We start from the raw sequence: 13,206 nt of genomic DNA, 5'->3' as shown, positions 1-13,206 counted from the left end.
CAATTTGCATAAATAGTTCAAGGCAAGGTTTGAAGTCTGTCGGTGGCATGAGGTGTTCACTGAACACACCAGGTCACCCGATAATCACCACAAAAAAAAGTTGATAAAGCTCCCCTCGACAACAATACTCACAGGTGATCAGAACCTTTGATCAGCAAAGTACAACACTTCACCGGACCCAACTCTTATGGGTTCGACCCACTATTGACCACATCGGTTTCTCGTCGTTTGTCTTTTTTGCCGTTTCGTTGTTTCGTCAGGGCTTCATCACTTCACCGCTTCATCGCTTCATCGTTTCGTTATGCTGTTTTGACGTTTCGGCTCCTCCTCTTAGCGGGGCTATAATTTGACTTGGCTTACATGGAATGTTACTTGATTCCATGCACTCATATATATGACTCATCTCTCTATAATTTGCTCTCTGCCAAGCTACAGTAGAGAATTCGTCTTGAATAGAGTGGATCAGGATCGTTTTCATAAAAGTCAAAATGGAATTGGATATCTAGTAACACACCTTGACAGAGTTTTGTATTTTCTAGCACGTGCATCTTCGTTATTTAACATTCCCCTCAGCTGGAGTGTTTGTTGCATAGGGCTCATCAAATGTTTGTTGTTCTTGGTGGTAATGACAACTCATTACAAAGGCGGTTGTTTAAGTTTACAGGATGTAGGGGTCGTCCCAGCATAGATATCCCTAGAGAACCTCTAGAACAGTATCTTTAAAACAATTTTTACTATTGAAAAACTGCTCGACTTTTCTCTGTGTGTTCCACGAGGTATTATTGAATATCAACTCCACTTTGAAAAATACAGTTCTTTAACCGACGCAGGACTGGATGATGCTATGTTAGTATGAATTCTTCCATTGTCACATCTGGGATTCCTATGCTTGCATTATCTTCATATGCATGCCGGTGAATTTATGTTGGTTTAGCAAAATTTACGGCTGAATGCTATTTCCAAGAGCTTAGCAAAGTGGCATGATTTTAATAAGGGAAACAACATAACCAATGCCAGATGTAAGAAAACTCGTAGATTTACAAATTAGCAATAATGACATCTTGACCAGGTGTTACTTGTTATCCAAGGTTTTATTTTGGATGTTTTAGTATAAACATTTACAGACTACTGTTTCTGTAATTACATGTATTAACAATGTATTTTTAGATATCACAAGCATAGAACTTAAGTAAATGAAGTATTGGTGAACCAGTACTCAAAACAAAATCTTAGTTTTTTGATTTTGTAAAAGGGGAAGGGATGAGGCTGTAAGTTGATCTCAGCTCCTATAGTAGCAAGGAGACTATGAAGAAATCCTAGAGTGATTACACAACAAGAAAGTTCCTGTATTTTCATTTTCTCATGGGAGAAGGGGGCAGTGCAGTCCCCAAAACCCCACCCTGAAGCCACCACTGAAGCCACCACTGAAATATCTTTTTCATGCTTAACTTATCTATTTGTTCAAAAGCTCAGATGTTCTGAAGACCATTCCCAGATGTGGGTATTGGAACATGTGTGGGCACCTTCATCCAAGAGGTCATAAAGTGCAATGGGATCGTATTCAGGACAGCATGAGAAGGTTGTGTCTCGAAGAAATTTTAATGTGGGCGTTACAGCTTATGGCAGTCAGATGCAGAACTTACTTTGTCCAGGCCCCGCTTTCACTGTGGCATATCAATGGAAACCACAAATTAATAAGGTAGCTACTGTCTGTTGCAGGTAATCACAAATCTTCTATTTGTTTGGCAAACATATGAATGATCATGGTGTCAAGACCCTCAATAGCTGATAAACAGTTTTCCATGTAAGGAAAATTAGGTTGCTTTATCCAAGAAATGTTACTGATTCACCAAAGAAGAGCAAAGCTGAACAGGCAGTTTGGCGTAATATTTGGAAAAATTATTTATTTAATATTTGCATGCACAATTGATGCACCTTTTTAATGTTCTCCTGAAATTGAGTGTAATGTGTCCACTGTCCTTAAAATGTTTGTCTTTTAGTGCTTGTGTTGATGACTGATATCAAGCAAGCATGTCTAATTTATTTTTAGGTGGGGGTTTGTAATACAGGGTGGCATAGATGGATACTCAGACTTATCATGTACTTGCACTGCAGTTGTAGCAACAAAGTAGCAGCTGTCCTTCAACTTTTAAATTCTGCAGTTGAAGAAAATCAAGACTGCAAGCTGACTAAGGCATGGAAAACATTGACGTCTCTTGGTATCTACAAACACATCCAGATAGAGGGCCAGATCATGAAAGGTTTATTGCTGAAAGAAGTTGCCATAATCAGCAAATTGAGCATCGAGAGAGTTGTTTTCTTAACCTTTTTGACCATATAGAATCTGAGGGACTTTTGGACATTGACTTGATCTCTACATGTTTGTTTTAATAAATAAATAAATGCCCATCTTCAAGAGTTTACAGAAGGGTGGAATCATCACCCTCTATCCACAGAGGAAATTATGTCTCCAACTCAGTTATGATTATGGGTTCTCCACAGATTTTCATTCTCTGCAGAGCAAGCACAACTATTTGAGTGTTGAAAGTACATTTACTGTTTCTTATCTATAATGTATAATGGCACAGGACTCATATCAAATAATTCCTAATCGGTCAAGGTCTGTTTGTTCTGAAATAGTTCTTTCCTTCTGGCATATACAAATAAGAAGCTATACAACTTGACATAGATGCAAGCTCCGCCATTACTTCAAATGAAGTAGTTCACGACACCTTAGACAAGAAGCCAAGGATCAGCAAGAAGAAGAGCTAAATTTAATGGCAGATGAAAAGTCCGACACCGATGCTACAGATGGTGGAACTAGTTGTTTTTTGAATTATTTTAAAACCACTGCCGACTCCATTGAGGTGTTAATTACTACCAGTAACATGGGTGAGAAGTTTTCAAGTGAAATTGCTAAAATTTGGTCAGAAATTGATAGCATAAAGTCTAATGTATTACCAACAACACACAAGAACCATCAGTCCCAATTACTGCTAGAGCTAAATGAGCTTCGACTCAAGTGTTCAACTTACAAGTCAATCATCGACAACCTTGAAATGGAAAAGGCTAGTCTGCTCGAAGTTATAAAAATTCTTTCGAGTTCAGAAGATTGCAAAAACTCTGCCCCCACACATTCTTCAATGAGCAATGAACCAACTGATGGTTGGTTGATGTACCTGAAGGAAATACCATGTATGAATAAAGTTACCATACCATACCATTTCTACTGAGTGAAGTATTTAATTTATTACATGACTTCTTATGCTGTTTGAAAGCCCAATCTCAACAAATTTAATTTTTTCCATTTGGATAATCATTGCTGGAACATTTCATTTTTATGATAGAAACTCTTCTACAAGAAAAAAAGTTGTTTATTGTGGTTATGACTACAAAAGTACAGTCTAACCTGCATAAATGCACATATATCTTACCTTGCTGTAAAAGTTCCTCCCTGCTCATGTTCCTCTAACACTCCATCATGTCTAAACAGTAAAACCACAATATGTGTGTCATAGATAAGCATCACTGCACAGCGTTGATCAAGATCCACACACACCAAAGGAGGCTAAAAATACTCTTGATTACAACTCTGTAGTGTGATACGAGGAATAAAAAATGACTGTAAAATTGGGAAAGTACCATCCATCACATTATCTATCATGTGAATTCATGTTGCCATTTACAGAGGAGGAATATCAGGAATGGTGAACATACACAACAACATGAAGAAAGTTGTACAGACCCAAGTTATTTTCAAGTTTTGGAGCACAGATGGCTTTGGCCCCAAACTTTCAAATATACAGGTCCTTAAACAACTTGGTAAGTATAGTTTATAAAACAAAGCTTTTGGATTCGTTCTTCCTTCTTGGCAGGTCTGTGTAGAATTTTTCTGCTGTGTAAACCAACTTTGAATGGACTGCTTGAAAGTGATTGTCCATTACATATTCACCACTAAACTGATGAAGGGCGAAAGGAACTTCGTGAGGTGACTTTCGCCTGTATCCTACCTACTCTACTTAGTTTAACTTCTGATGTATATAAAAAAAAGTCTTTAGTGGGCAAAAAAGTGTATTACAGGCCTTAAGTTTACCAAAAATCCCTTTTATGTCATTTGTATTGTTAAGTTGATCACAAAAGAAAGCCATCATGTTTAAATTGCCCCATAATTATTGACCAGTTACCAATAGCTATGGAAGATACAATGACCAGATGTTTAATGCACTGGACCCTGGGTAAGGTCTGGGATTCAATATGTTACGATCTGGGGCAAAACACTTTCCATCCACAGTGCCTCTCTCCACCCAGAGCCAAAAAGTTGGGTTGCAGTGAATTTTGAGGGAAGCTTGATGAAAAGTTGGGGTTGGGGGGGGAGAGGTACAATGTAGCCTTGTAATCTTGCAATAGACTGGCATCTTGTTCAGGGGGGGGGGGGGGAGAAACTAAAAGACCTTGTCACCTCATGGTATGGAAACCAGAATAAGCTCTAGCCAGATGAGTCTCTTGGCTCTAGTACAGAATTTACTTAACAATAGCTTTTATTTGAATTATAACCATTCTCGCTATGAAGACAACATTTTGTGATCAATTTAAAACTTTTGCTGGCATTGTACAGGTTTTATTAATAAATTCTGCTACCTTGATTATTTTACTTAACAATAGCTTTTATTTGAATTATAACCATTCTCGCTATGAAGACAACATTTTGTGATCAATTTAAAACTTTTGCTGGCATTGAACAGGTTTTATTAATAAATTCTGCTACCTTGATTATTTTGTTGTCTTCAAAGTAATGCAAACTTCTTGTCTTCTGATCATGAGTGCCTGGATCATAATCCACCACAGCAAACTGCACACATAATAAAATGAGATTTGTTAATGTGAATATTTGGTTAACCTTTTATCTCCCAGAAGTGATTAACATAAAACTTCTCCCTACAATTTCCATACATTCTTCAGCAAACAGGTAATCAGAATATTCAAACTTATCAGGTAGAGGCTGCTATCTTGATCTACCACTAAGTTCTAATAACTAATTTACAAGGAAATGTCTAGCAGCTACAGGGGAGAATTAACAATCAGATCTTGGGAGTTAAAGGGTTAATTAAAAGTGACAAAAGGCTTATTCATCTCATTTTTGCAAAAAAAACAATACCAGTCATAGATTAATACAAACTTAAAATTTAATTGCTTAAACTTCAAGACGAGAATACCTTGGCATCCTTAAAGCTCAATAACAGTAAGTCCCTTGAATTTCCAGCTGACCTAACAGCTTTAAGACATTCTATGTTGCCAAACAAAGAACACTGACTGACAAGCTCCAACTTCCTTCTCTTTGTAGTACCATCTAAGTAAAGTAAACCACAGGTGACCCAATCTTGCAAAGTGAAACTCTTGTATATGAGCAATTCAATTGACCATTACACTGAAAGGTGGAGATGTCTTAAAATGTTGGTAACTATCTGCATGTAAACCTATATTTGCAATCTCCTGAGGGGCTAATCCCCCCTCCCCCCCCCAAAAAAAAATTAAAAATTAAAATGAAACTAGCTGGAAGTAATAACATGGAAGATTGAGAACATCTCTTTCTCTATAGCATGTCAGATATTGGTCATTTTTGTTGGGGATCAAATTTGCTGCAATCAGTGTTTGAAATCACCAAGTGTGCCAGCCTAAGTTACCAGAAATATTCATCATATCACTCTATATTTGGGCAACTTTCTACTTTCCAAATCTGGTGCTTTTCTTTGAGGTTGGATTCCGATTTAATTGTTGGTTACAAGTTAACTAACAAAAGCCTGTTACAAGTACATCTCACACTTGATAGCCCAAGTAAATACTGATACCTTAAGTAAATACTGACCTCCTGTCTTGTCTGGTGATGCTGGTCCTGTTTAATTATGCTAAAAGGAAGACATCATAGATGAAAAAAAGTTTAATAACAAATAATTGCCAAAGGCCACGTGAACATCACTAAATAGTTAAACAGAAGGTAGAGACCCAAAGCATTGATACCAAGGCATATAAATAAAGCATGAGAAAACAGCCATTTCATTTACCAACAATAGTCAATTCTCTAATAGTTAAACAGAAGGTAGAGACCCAAAGCACTGATACCAAGGCATGTAAATAAAGCGTGAGAAAACAGCCATTTCATTTACCAACAATAGTCAATTCTCTAATAGTTAAACAGAAGGTAGAGACCCAAAGCACTAATACCAAGGCATGTAAATAAAGCGTAAAAAAAAAACAGCCATTTCATTCACCAACAATAGTCAATTCTCTAATAGTTAAACAGAAGGTAGAGACCCAAAGCACTGATACCAAGGCATGTAAATAAAGCGTGAGAAAACAGCTATTTCATTTACCGACAATTGTCAATTCCCTTCGCCAGCCCCTCAGGCGCCATATTGTTTATTTACCGCCGATCATTTTGTTTTAACATTTTATATACACATTTTGATTTGACCACTTGAACAATATATCCTTTTCTGGGTACCAGCTACACAGCCTGAGGAAACCGTTGACCACTAGGAAAAAGAGACGTCAGAAATAGTTTAACTGCCTAGGAAATTTCGCTTTCAAATAATTAACAGTGTATTTGTCTACACCTGATAATCTAGCAAGATATTTTCAATAATATAACAACTGAAGTCTCCATAAAACGATTCACGGAGCCCGACTCCCACCTCGTCTTGGGTATAAAACTTGTAGATACGAAGCTGTGATGTCCCCACCACAACAAGATTGTTTTCAGCTGGCGAAAAGATTTGACAGTACACGCAGTGTTCGAGTCCTGTCGGAGGGTGTGTTTCTTTATAGATCGCATACATCCTCTTCAAAATAATAATAATAAAAAGAAGAATCTCATACAAATAACTGAAAGTTATAGTAGGAAAAAGGTAACCGAAGAAGTTCAACAACAAAAGGCGTGAAACGGAATGCCATATTCCTTCTGTTTGTGAGAAGAAATCTACCAGGCCTTTCACTTTGACACCAGGCCTCTTTGGGAGATTCCACCACTGAGCGTCATTTCCATGGAAACGATTTCTGGTACATATAGTTCTCAGTCTTCCGAGAAATTCTCACCGAGAGCAACAAAGTAGTTGGAGGCTAGGTAAAAGGAAAAAAAAAGAGGTGATGAATATAGAATCTTGATGCACCGTCAAACTCAACTCCAAGCAAGGCTGACTGCGAACTTTAAAAACGAAATAAGAATCAAGAATGTCTAATTGTTTATTTCGAGCGCTGGGAAAGAAAGTCAACCGACACGTGTTCGTTTGTCATCTGATAAACAAAAAAGGCATGTTTTATTTACGTTTTAAAAAAAAATCCACAAAACCAAACTTAGTTCTTATTCTTGGCGCAAACCTGACTTTTCGTTTTCTTACGATACAGTCACTTCCACTATTTTTAGATTTTTGTATTTTCCTGTTTTTTTGTGCGGCATAATAAACCCACGAATATTGTTTGTTTTTCTTCGTTTTTATTGTCTTTTCACAGGCAGACCACACTGTGTTCGTTGACGTGGGACGAACAAAATCTATTAGGGTTATGAGGAAAGCACTGAAATTTAAGTACATATATTAAATCTCGGTCCAAATATCTCAAGAAATGAAATGCTAAACGACTCATGCATGGTTCTTTTTTGCCTTCATGGGCCGTTTACGAAATCACTTTTGGTCTGAGGTTAGTAAGAGAAGAAAAGGAAAGAAAAGGCTGCAAGTTTCTATAACTGTAATTTTCAATGTGAGAATCAGATATCAATACCAGACTAAAATACATGAGTTCTATCCACTTACCCTCTTTACCATTCCCTCCCCAACGATACAATAGTTAATATTAAGGAATTTACACCACTTTAGTCAACTCAGAACATGAAACATTTGATGACTCTGGAGAACATGGCTACTTTAGAAAAGTAGTATTACATATGAGACCACTACATTTAATTATTCTTTGAATAACCTTTTGTGGCTTTTTGATTTATTTTGGATCATATAAATCTCTTTAACTATATATAGGTACCTTACTTGGTCTCTGCAGCATCAGTATCATGATCAACTATCAATTATCAAGCAACATAAGCAACCATAGACCTATGATCCAGCATCCATGTGAATTAGGTAGAAAGCAGGAAGACACTTTAGATTTATCTGTGATTCAAAGAACTAATCATAAGCAGGACACTCTTAAGACTCTAAAACCTGAATCCTTCAATCAACGACAAGTTCCTCATATTAAGGATCCTTCTCTCTTGTTCTAAACCTCTTGATTTAAGGAAAAAGTCAAAAGAAATAAAATCATCATTTTAAGGAATACTTTTATTGAGGAAAAAGAGTCAAGTTTTACTTAGGTTTCACTATCTATCGAGTTATTTTCCACTCTCTGTTTGAGCCCTCTTATAAGCCCACTTGTGTAGATCGTTAACGACGAGTTTCCTGGAAACGAATGTCTTTCGAGTGGCAAACATGGCCACCGAGTCGGGCGCTAGACAAAGAGAATTTCAAAATGTCTCTGTGTTACCGACGTAAAAGAACGAAAGAAATTGTTAGGTTAAGATCTACAAATTTAACGAAGAAGATGATTTGAGGTCCGGGATACTTCTTGATATTCATAATGACATGTTGGCTTATTTTGTTAACAATGGATGTCCCTGGCGAGAAGTAACTCTGCTGAAGGAGGTATTTCAAAATGTATTGAACGAAGTACAAGGTTAGTTATTACTTTCAATTCGTCGATCGATGAGCGTTGTAGCTGCTGGTGTTATGTGCTAACTAACTATGGATTCAAGTCTGGTTGAGATATTAAACACCACTAGCTAATAGCCATATATCAGCCTTTCTTTTTTTGATCGTAATTTACTATGTACAATTATCCCACACTGTCCAAACTCATCCACTGTCTTGTGTCTTTGACATGTACAAAATATAACGTACAAAATTTAGGACTTGTCGTATTCAGAACGAATGATTTGGTCCTATGCAAGAAATATGTCTTCAACATCTTGTGGCTGAAAAAATTATGTAGTTGAATGTTGTGGAAAACAGAATGCAAACAAAGTTCTTGTATGACATAAGATCTTGTTCAAACGCTTACTATTTCACTTGTGTAAGATCTGAGTCTGCAAATTTGGAGATTTAATCAATAGATTTGGTCTTGAAGGTGGTACATGTTTTAAACTTTTCTGCGGACCTAAATTTTGGCCTTGTTGAGTCATCTATGCATTTTGTTAGGGGCAATATTGGACAAAAATCCCCTTTTTATTCCAAGACTTAATACTTAATTTACTGATTAGTGGTAAACCTGCCTGCATACTTTTCTAGAAAGTCAAATCTTTTCACCTGTGTTGCAATGCAGTTTACATCAACTAGAGCTCTCAAGTCCATTTGCTGGCAAAGAGTAAGATTTCATGGGCATCACCCATCAAGGGTGGAAAAGGGAAGAGGATATAGGGGCATGTTCCCCTGGAAAATTGTAAAAAAATTTAAGGCTAAACTGCGCATTTCTTTAATCTGAGAGAGAATTTTTGCTGTTAAAAAGTGTGCAAAATGAGTGCATAGGGAACAAGGAGTAAATTACATTTGGAAGGATAATTTTATAGGTTCTTAATAAAAGCAGCAGTTTGTTATCTCAAAATCAACAGAATAAATGCAAAACCTTTAAGGAGAGAGAAATAATGGCTTTAGCATGAGAGTGTAAGAATGAATTTGTTTGTGTGAGTCTCACACCCAATACATGAGACTGGAGAGCTCTAAGTCAACTCAACACATTTAGCATACTACAGCATTTTTTGCTTTTGTTTCTTTTATGTACCCAGTCAGTACGGTAATTTACAAGGGATTCTTTAATGCATGCCATTCATTTATTAATGGTACTGTAAATTTTTAGTGGGTAGGGAGGTTCAATGTAAAAGGAAATGATAGGATGGGGGCTGGAAGAATAAAATAACATTTAAATATTTTGAAAGGAAAAAATTTCCAAACTTGAATGTGTCTGTTCTATCTTGAGAATGATGTTCACCAACCAAGTGCTAAGCACAAAAGCAAAATCAAAAAAGGGAATTTAACACAAATAAAGTAGAGGAACTGTATTTTCAAGAGGTTGAAAAACAAAGAGACAGTTGTAATACTGTAATCAATGCTGTCTCCACTGCGTTGGTTTAAACTTCAGCAATAACTATTTTGTTTTAATTACGCAAACCCCTTGAGGAGGCTATAACACTATTTATACAACAGCTTAACAGAATTGCCTATTACTCCAGACCTGTGAAAACAACCTCAAGTCTGTGAGAGAATTTTGTTTTCATGGCATTATTTTAACACCAATTTGTTGTTTATTTCAATATCAATTTGTTGTTTATTTCAATATCAATTTCTTGTTTATTTCAACACCAATTTGTTGATTATTTCAACACCAATTTGTTGTTTATTTCAATATCAATTTGTTGTTTATTTCAATATCAATTTGTTTTTTATTTCAATATCAATTTGTTCTGATAGAAGAAAGAACCAATGACATCACCAAGTGTGAGCTGGTTACTCAGCCAGTGTTGGTTCCACAAGCTATGAGGGATGGTGTACTTAAGAGTATTTGTGATGAAGAACAGAGAATAAAACACATTGAAGAGATGGAACAAAAATGCATCCAGGTATGTGACTGTGTATGCAACCATTGACTAGGTAGCAAGTTAACTTAAGAAGTGATGTTCATTCTAAGAAGTTGTACTGCCTAACTCATCTCTGAACCTTTCTTACTTGAATCAGTCTAATTTAATGTGCATTATACTCTTTGTTGAGAATGACAAATTTTACTGGAATAAAAGTGTAAACTTGTATATACAAAATCAAGCAAGGTTGTTTATGGTGGACTAGGACTGACAGGTAAATACTGTCTGTCCTAACTTTAAAGCCATCTGGAAGTACTGGTTATTAAAGAAGATGCATTCCCTCTAACGTTTTCTCAAATGTTCCTCTTTATTGGAGTAATTAGTGCTACAAAAGAAAACATAGTTGAGCACATCTGTTTCATTATGAAATGGGTGATCATTAGACAGTTGAAACTGTATTGTGACACCATATTAAACAGTCACCCTGTAATAAAGGGGTCAGTTGTCAGATTTTCTCCCCTTAATTACTGTGCTGTAATTTTTACCTCTTTAAGTGGTCATGGTCATCCTTGACTGAGTCCCAGCTTCCTGTTGAACAGTCACTAAAGCAGAATCTCTCCAATAAAACTAGGAATAGTACTTCGAGTTTAAATGTGCTCAACATGTTGCCAATTATCTAACTCTTCTTAGAGCTATTGGGACAAATATTATGCACAAACATTACACAAGTCAATCGGCCCATAGATATGACCTAGAGGTCCAACTGATAGAAAATATTAGACAGTAATTCTGCTTTAGTGTTCTGTTTTTATGCTATGTCACCATTTTGTTGATTCTGTTTATTGGTATTAACAAAGAGTCAATGCATCTTTTAGCAAGCTTTTGAGTAAACTTTAAGTTAAGTGATCAATTATGGCATAAAATAGCATTTTTTTACAGCATTTGACTGCTATTCTGTGGAAACTGTTTCAGTAGTGTCCTTGCAATTCCCTGTGGGTGACTGCTTAATACAGGTTTGACTGTATGCTTTTTCTTCATCAATCACCACTATGCGACACTGATACTATTCTCTTTACTATTTAGGAAAGAAATGAAGTCCAACAAGCTGTCCAGCAACTGGAGCAGCAGTTTTTGGAGTTGACTCATCACCAGAAAACTTATCAGCAGAAAATTTAGCCACAATTGTGGCTATTATGTTACTTCTAAAGAGGCTGTTGTGACAAGCACCACTGTCAGTTATAAAATCAAAGAAATGCATGATTCTTTTAAATTCAAGTGCAAACGGGTCACTGTTAGTCAGGAGAATAACAAGGGAGGAAAAAAATCTGCAGCTTGTAGTCGTTGTTCCAAAGGAAATTCTGGAAAGTAGTGATCTCATTGCACAAGTATACTTTTCAGTTGTAAGTGTACTTTGGTATAATTTTTAACTTTCAGACAAGTTACTTTAGGGATAATTTCCCATTTTTATATATTCATTTTTTTTTGACATTATGCTCTAATTATGTGTAGCTTTATGGACTCAGAGCTAACTTTTGTTCTTTTCAAACTTATGATTAATAACACTTTAAATTTCAGATGAACCTCTATTAAAACATCCACTGAATTTTTCTTTCCTTTTGCATGATGTTATATTGTTGGGTTGTTGATTCTTAGAAGAAAATGTGCATATGCAAAGGCTCAGAAAATTTGTCCACAACAAAATGAACATTTTTGGCATCACCTGGCATTTCTAAACAAATGGAGATATTTCTCCAAACAGGTTGAAATAAGGTTTTCTGTGGAACTGAGTGGAAACTGGAAGAAGCCTTGCCCTGCATGGGTGTCTCTGTTCATGAGATTTTCACTCTCAAGATCTCATTAGTAATTCTCCTTACTGTTTGCCATATAGTTCTTGTGATGTTAGTTTTGAGAATTTGGTATTGAATCAATTAATAAGCTAATTAATAGTTTTCTTTATTCTCATCACTTGTCTGCTTGATATTGTATTGATATTGTAAGGAGAAATTCTGTCTTGGTCACATATGGGAGTGTAAGGGATAAGTCCTGCAAAAATCATAAAAACTGGGAATGAAAGTGTTGAAAAAAAAATTAGAAAAAGTCTCAAGTGTTATGTTTTTTCTTAGCTGCAACAAGTGAAAATCTTTTTGAGGTTTCCTTGTTTCCTCTTCCCATTCTTTTTACATGTGGGATATATTTCATTTCTCTGATTTCTTTCCATTATTTAATTTTTGTGTGTGCTGAGGTCCAGTGATTTCATACATCTTGCTTTAAAAAAGGTTAATAGGTGCCCTTAAAGTAGCCAGGAACCTATTCAAGGAAATATTTTACATCTATTTCATGTCACTTGCATTCCACACTTCCTTAAATATTTTGATGTTGGTTCATGACATGTGTTAAATTATTTTTTTTTCAGTGTTAAAAGAAGGAAGAGAAAATCATATAATTTGAGATAGGGTAGGGGTTTTTTCTAAGGGCTGTTTATACCCTCCCCTTGAGCTAGTCTCTCTGGTAGATTGATAGCTTTTGACTGATATTGAAAAAGGTGACTCCCCTCCCCCATTAGCTTCCAAGTTGTGTCTAACAATTGGGGCTAGATA

The 13,206-nt window shown here is 36.0% G+C and overlaps 2 protein-coding genes and 1 long non-coding RNA gene across 9 annotated transcripts; 2 read left to right on the top strand and 1 right to left on the bottom strand.

The window, feature by feature from the left end:
- The first annotated feature begins 42 nt into the window (after positions 1-42).
- Positions 43-3,223, top strand: LOC149034981 (uncharacterized). 2 transcript variants are annotated; one of them, XR_016182150.1, is made up of 3 exons: positions 43-846; positions 1,469-1,719; positions 2,051-3,223. XR_016182150.1 is itself a non-coding variant. In XM_089191080.1 (3 exons), exons 2-3 carry the CDS (start codon positions 1,550-1,552, stop codon positions 2,339-2,341), a joined length of 396 nt encoding a protein of 131 aa, XP_089047206.1. In that variant the 5' UTR covers positions 211-846; positions 1,469-1,549; the 3' UTR covers positions 2,342-3,223. The 2 variants fall into 2 exon arrangements, 1 of the variants encoding a protein (XP_089047206.1); XM_089191080.1 differs by having other exon boundaries at positions 211-846; positions 2,116-3,223.
- On the bottom strand, positions 1,073-7,031 carry LOC149034980 (uncharacterized). Of its 3 annotated transcripts, XR_016182153.1 has the most exons (7): positions 6,690-7,009; positions 5,864-5,903; positions 5,214-5,347; positions 4,766-4,849; positions 3,435-3,592; positions 3,036-3,179; positions 1,073-2,513 (listed from the first exon to the last, which is right to left on the bottom strand). It is a non-coding gene; the product is annotated as an uncharacterized LOC149034980 (long non-coding RNA). The 3 variants fall into 3 exon arrangements; XR_016182154.1 differs by having other exon boundaries at positions 1,073-3,179; positions 5,847-5,903; positions 6,690-7,031; XR_016182152.1 differs by having other exon boundaries at positions 1,073-3,179; positions 3,435-3,485; positions 6,690-6,997.
- Positions 7,032-8,438: 1,407 nt separating this feature from the next.
- LOC149034979 (uncharacterized) lies at positions 8,439-12,706 on the top strand. 4 transcript variants are annotated; one of them, XM_089191083.1, is made up of 3 exons: positions 8,439-8,684; positions 10,503-10,663; positions 11,693-12,706. In XM_089191083.1, the coding sequence occupies exons 1-3, from the start codon at positions 8,651-8,653 to the stop codon at positions 11,783-11,785; spliced, it is 288 nt and encodes a 95-aa protein (XP_089047209.1). In that variant the 5' UTR covers positions 8,439-8,650; the 3' UTR covers positions 11,786-12,706. The 4 variants fall into 4 exon arrangements, with proteins under 4 accessions (XP_089047209.1, XP_089047210.1, XP_089047208.1 ...); XM_089191084.1 differs by having other exon boundaries at positions 8,440-8,684; positions 10,503-10,651; XM_089191082.1 differs by having other exon boundaries at positions 8,440-8,715; positions 10,503-10,651.
- The last annotated feature ends 500 nt before the right edge of the window (positions 12,707-13,206 follow it).

This window comes from Pocillopora damicornis, chromosome 13 (assembly GCF_964200805.1).
Source record: "Pocillopora damicornis chromosome 13, jaPocDami1.2, whole genome shotgun sequence".
Taxonomy (NCBI): Eukaryota; Metazoa; Cnidaria; class Anthozoa; order Scleractinia; family Pocilloporidae; genus Pocillopora; species Pocillopora damicornis.
Note: the sequence above shows the minus strand (reverse complement) of the source record. Positions and strands in the feature narration are given on the sequence as shown.

Bases quoted from the DNA above. Each gene is read 5' to 3' on its own strand.
- LOC149034981 (XM_089191080.1), top strand. From the start codon at position 1,550: ATGGGATCGTATTCAGGACAGCATGAGAAGGTTGTGTCTCGAAGAAAT. The intron at 1,720-2,115 runs GTAATCACAAAT...CTTGCACTGCAG, and splicing joins GTAGCTACTGTCTGTTGCAG to TTGTAGCAACAAAGTAGCAG.
- LOC149034979 (XM_089191081.1), top strand. From the start codon at position 8,625: ATGTTGGCTTATTTTGTTAACAATGGATGTCCCTGGCGAGAAGTAACT. The intron at 8,716-10,502 runs GTTAGTTATTAC...TTGTTCTGATAG, and splicing joins TGTATTGAACGAAGTACAAG to AAGAAAGAACCAATGACATC. The intron at 10,664-11,692 runs GTATGCAACCAT...TTTACTATTTAG, and splicing joins GCATCCAGGTATGTGACTGT to GAAAGAAATGAAGTCCAACA.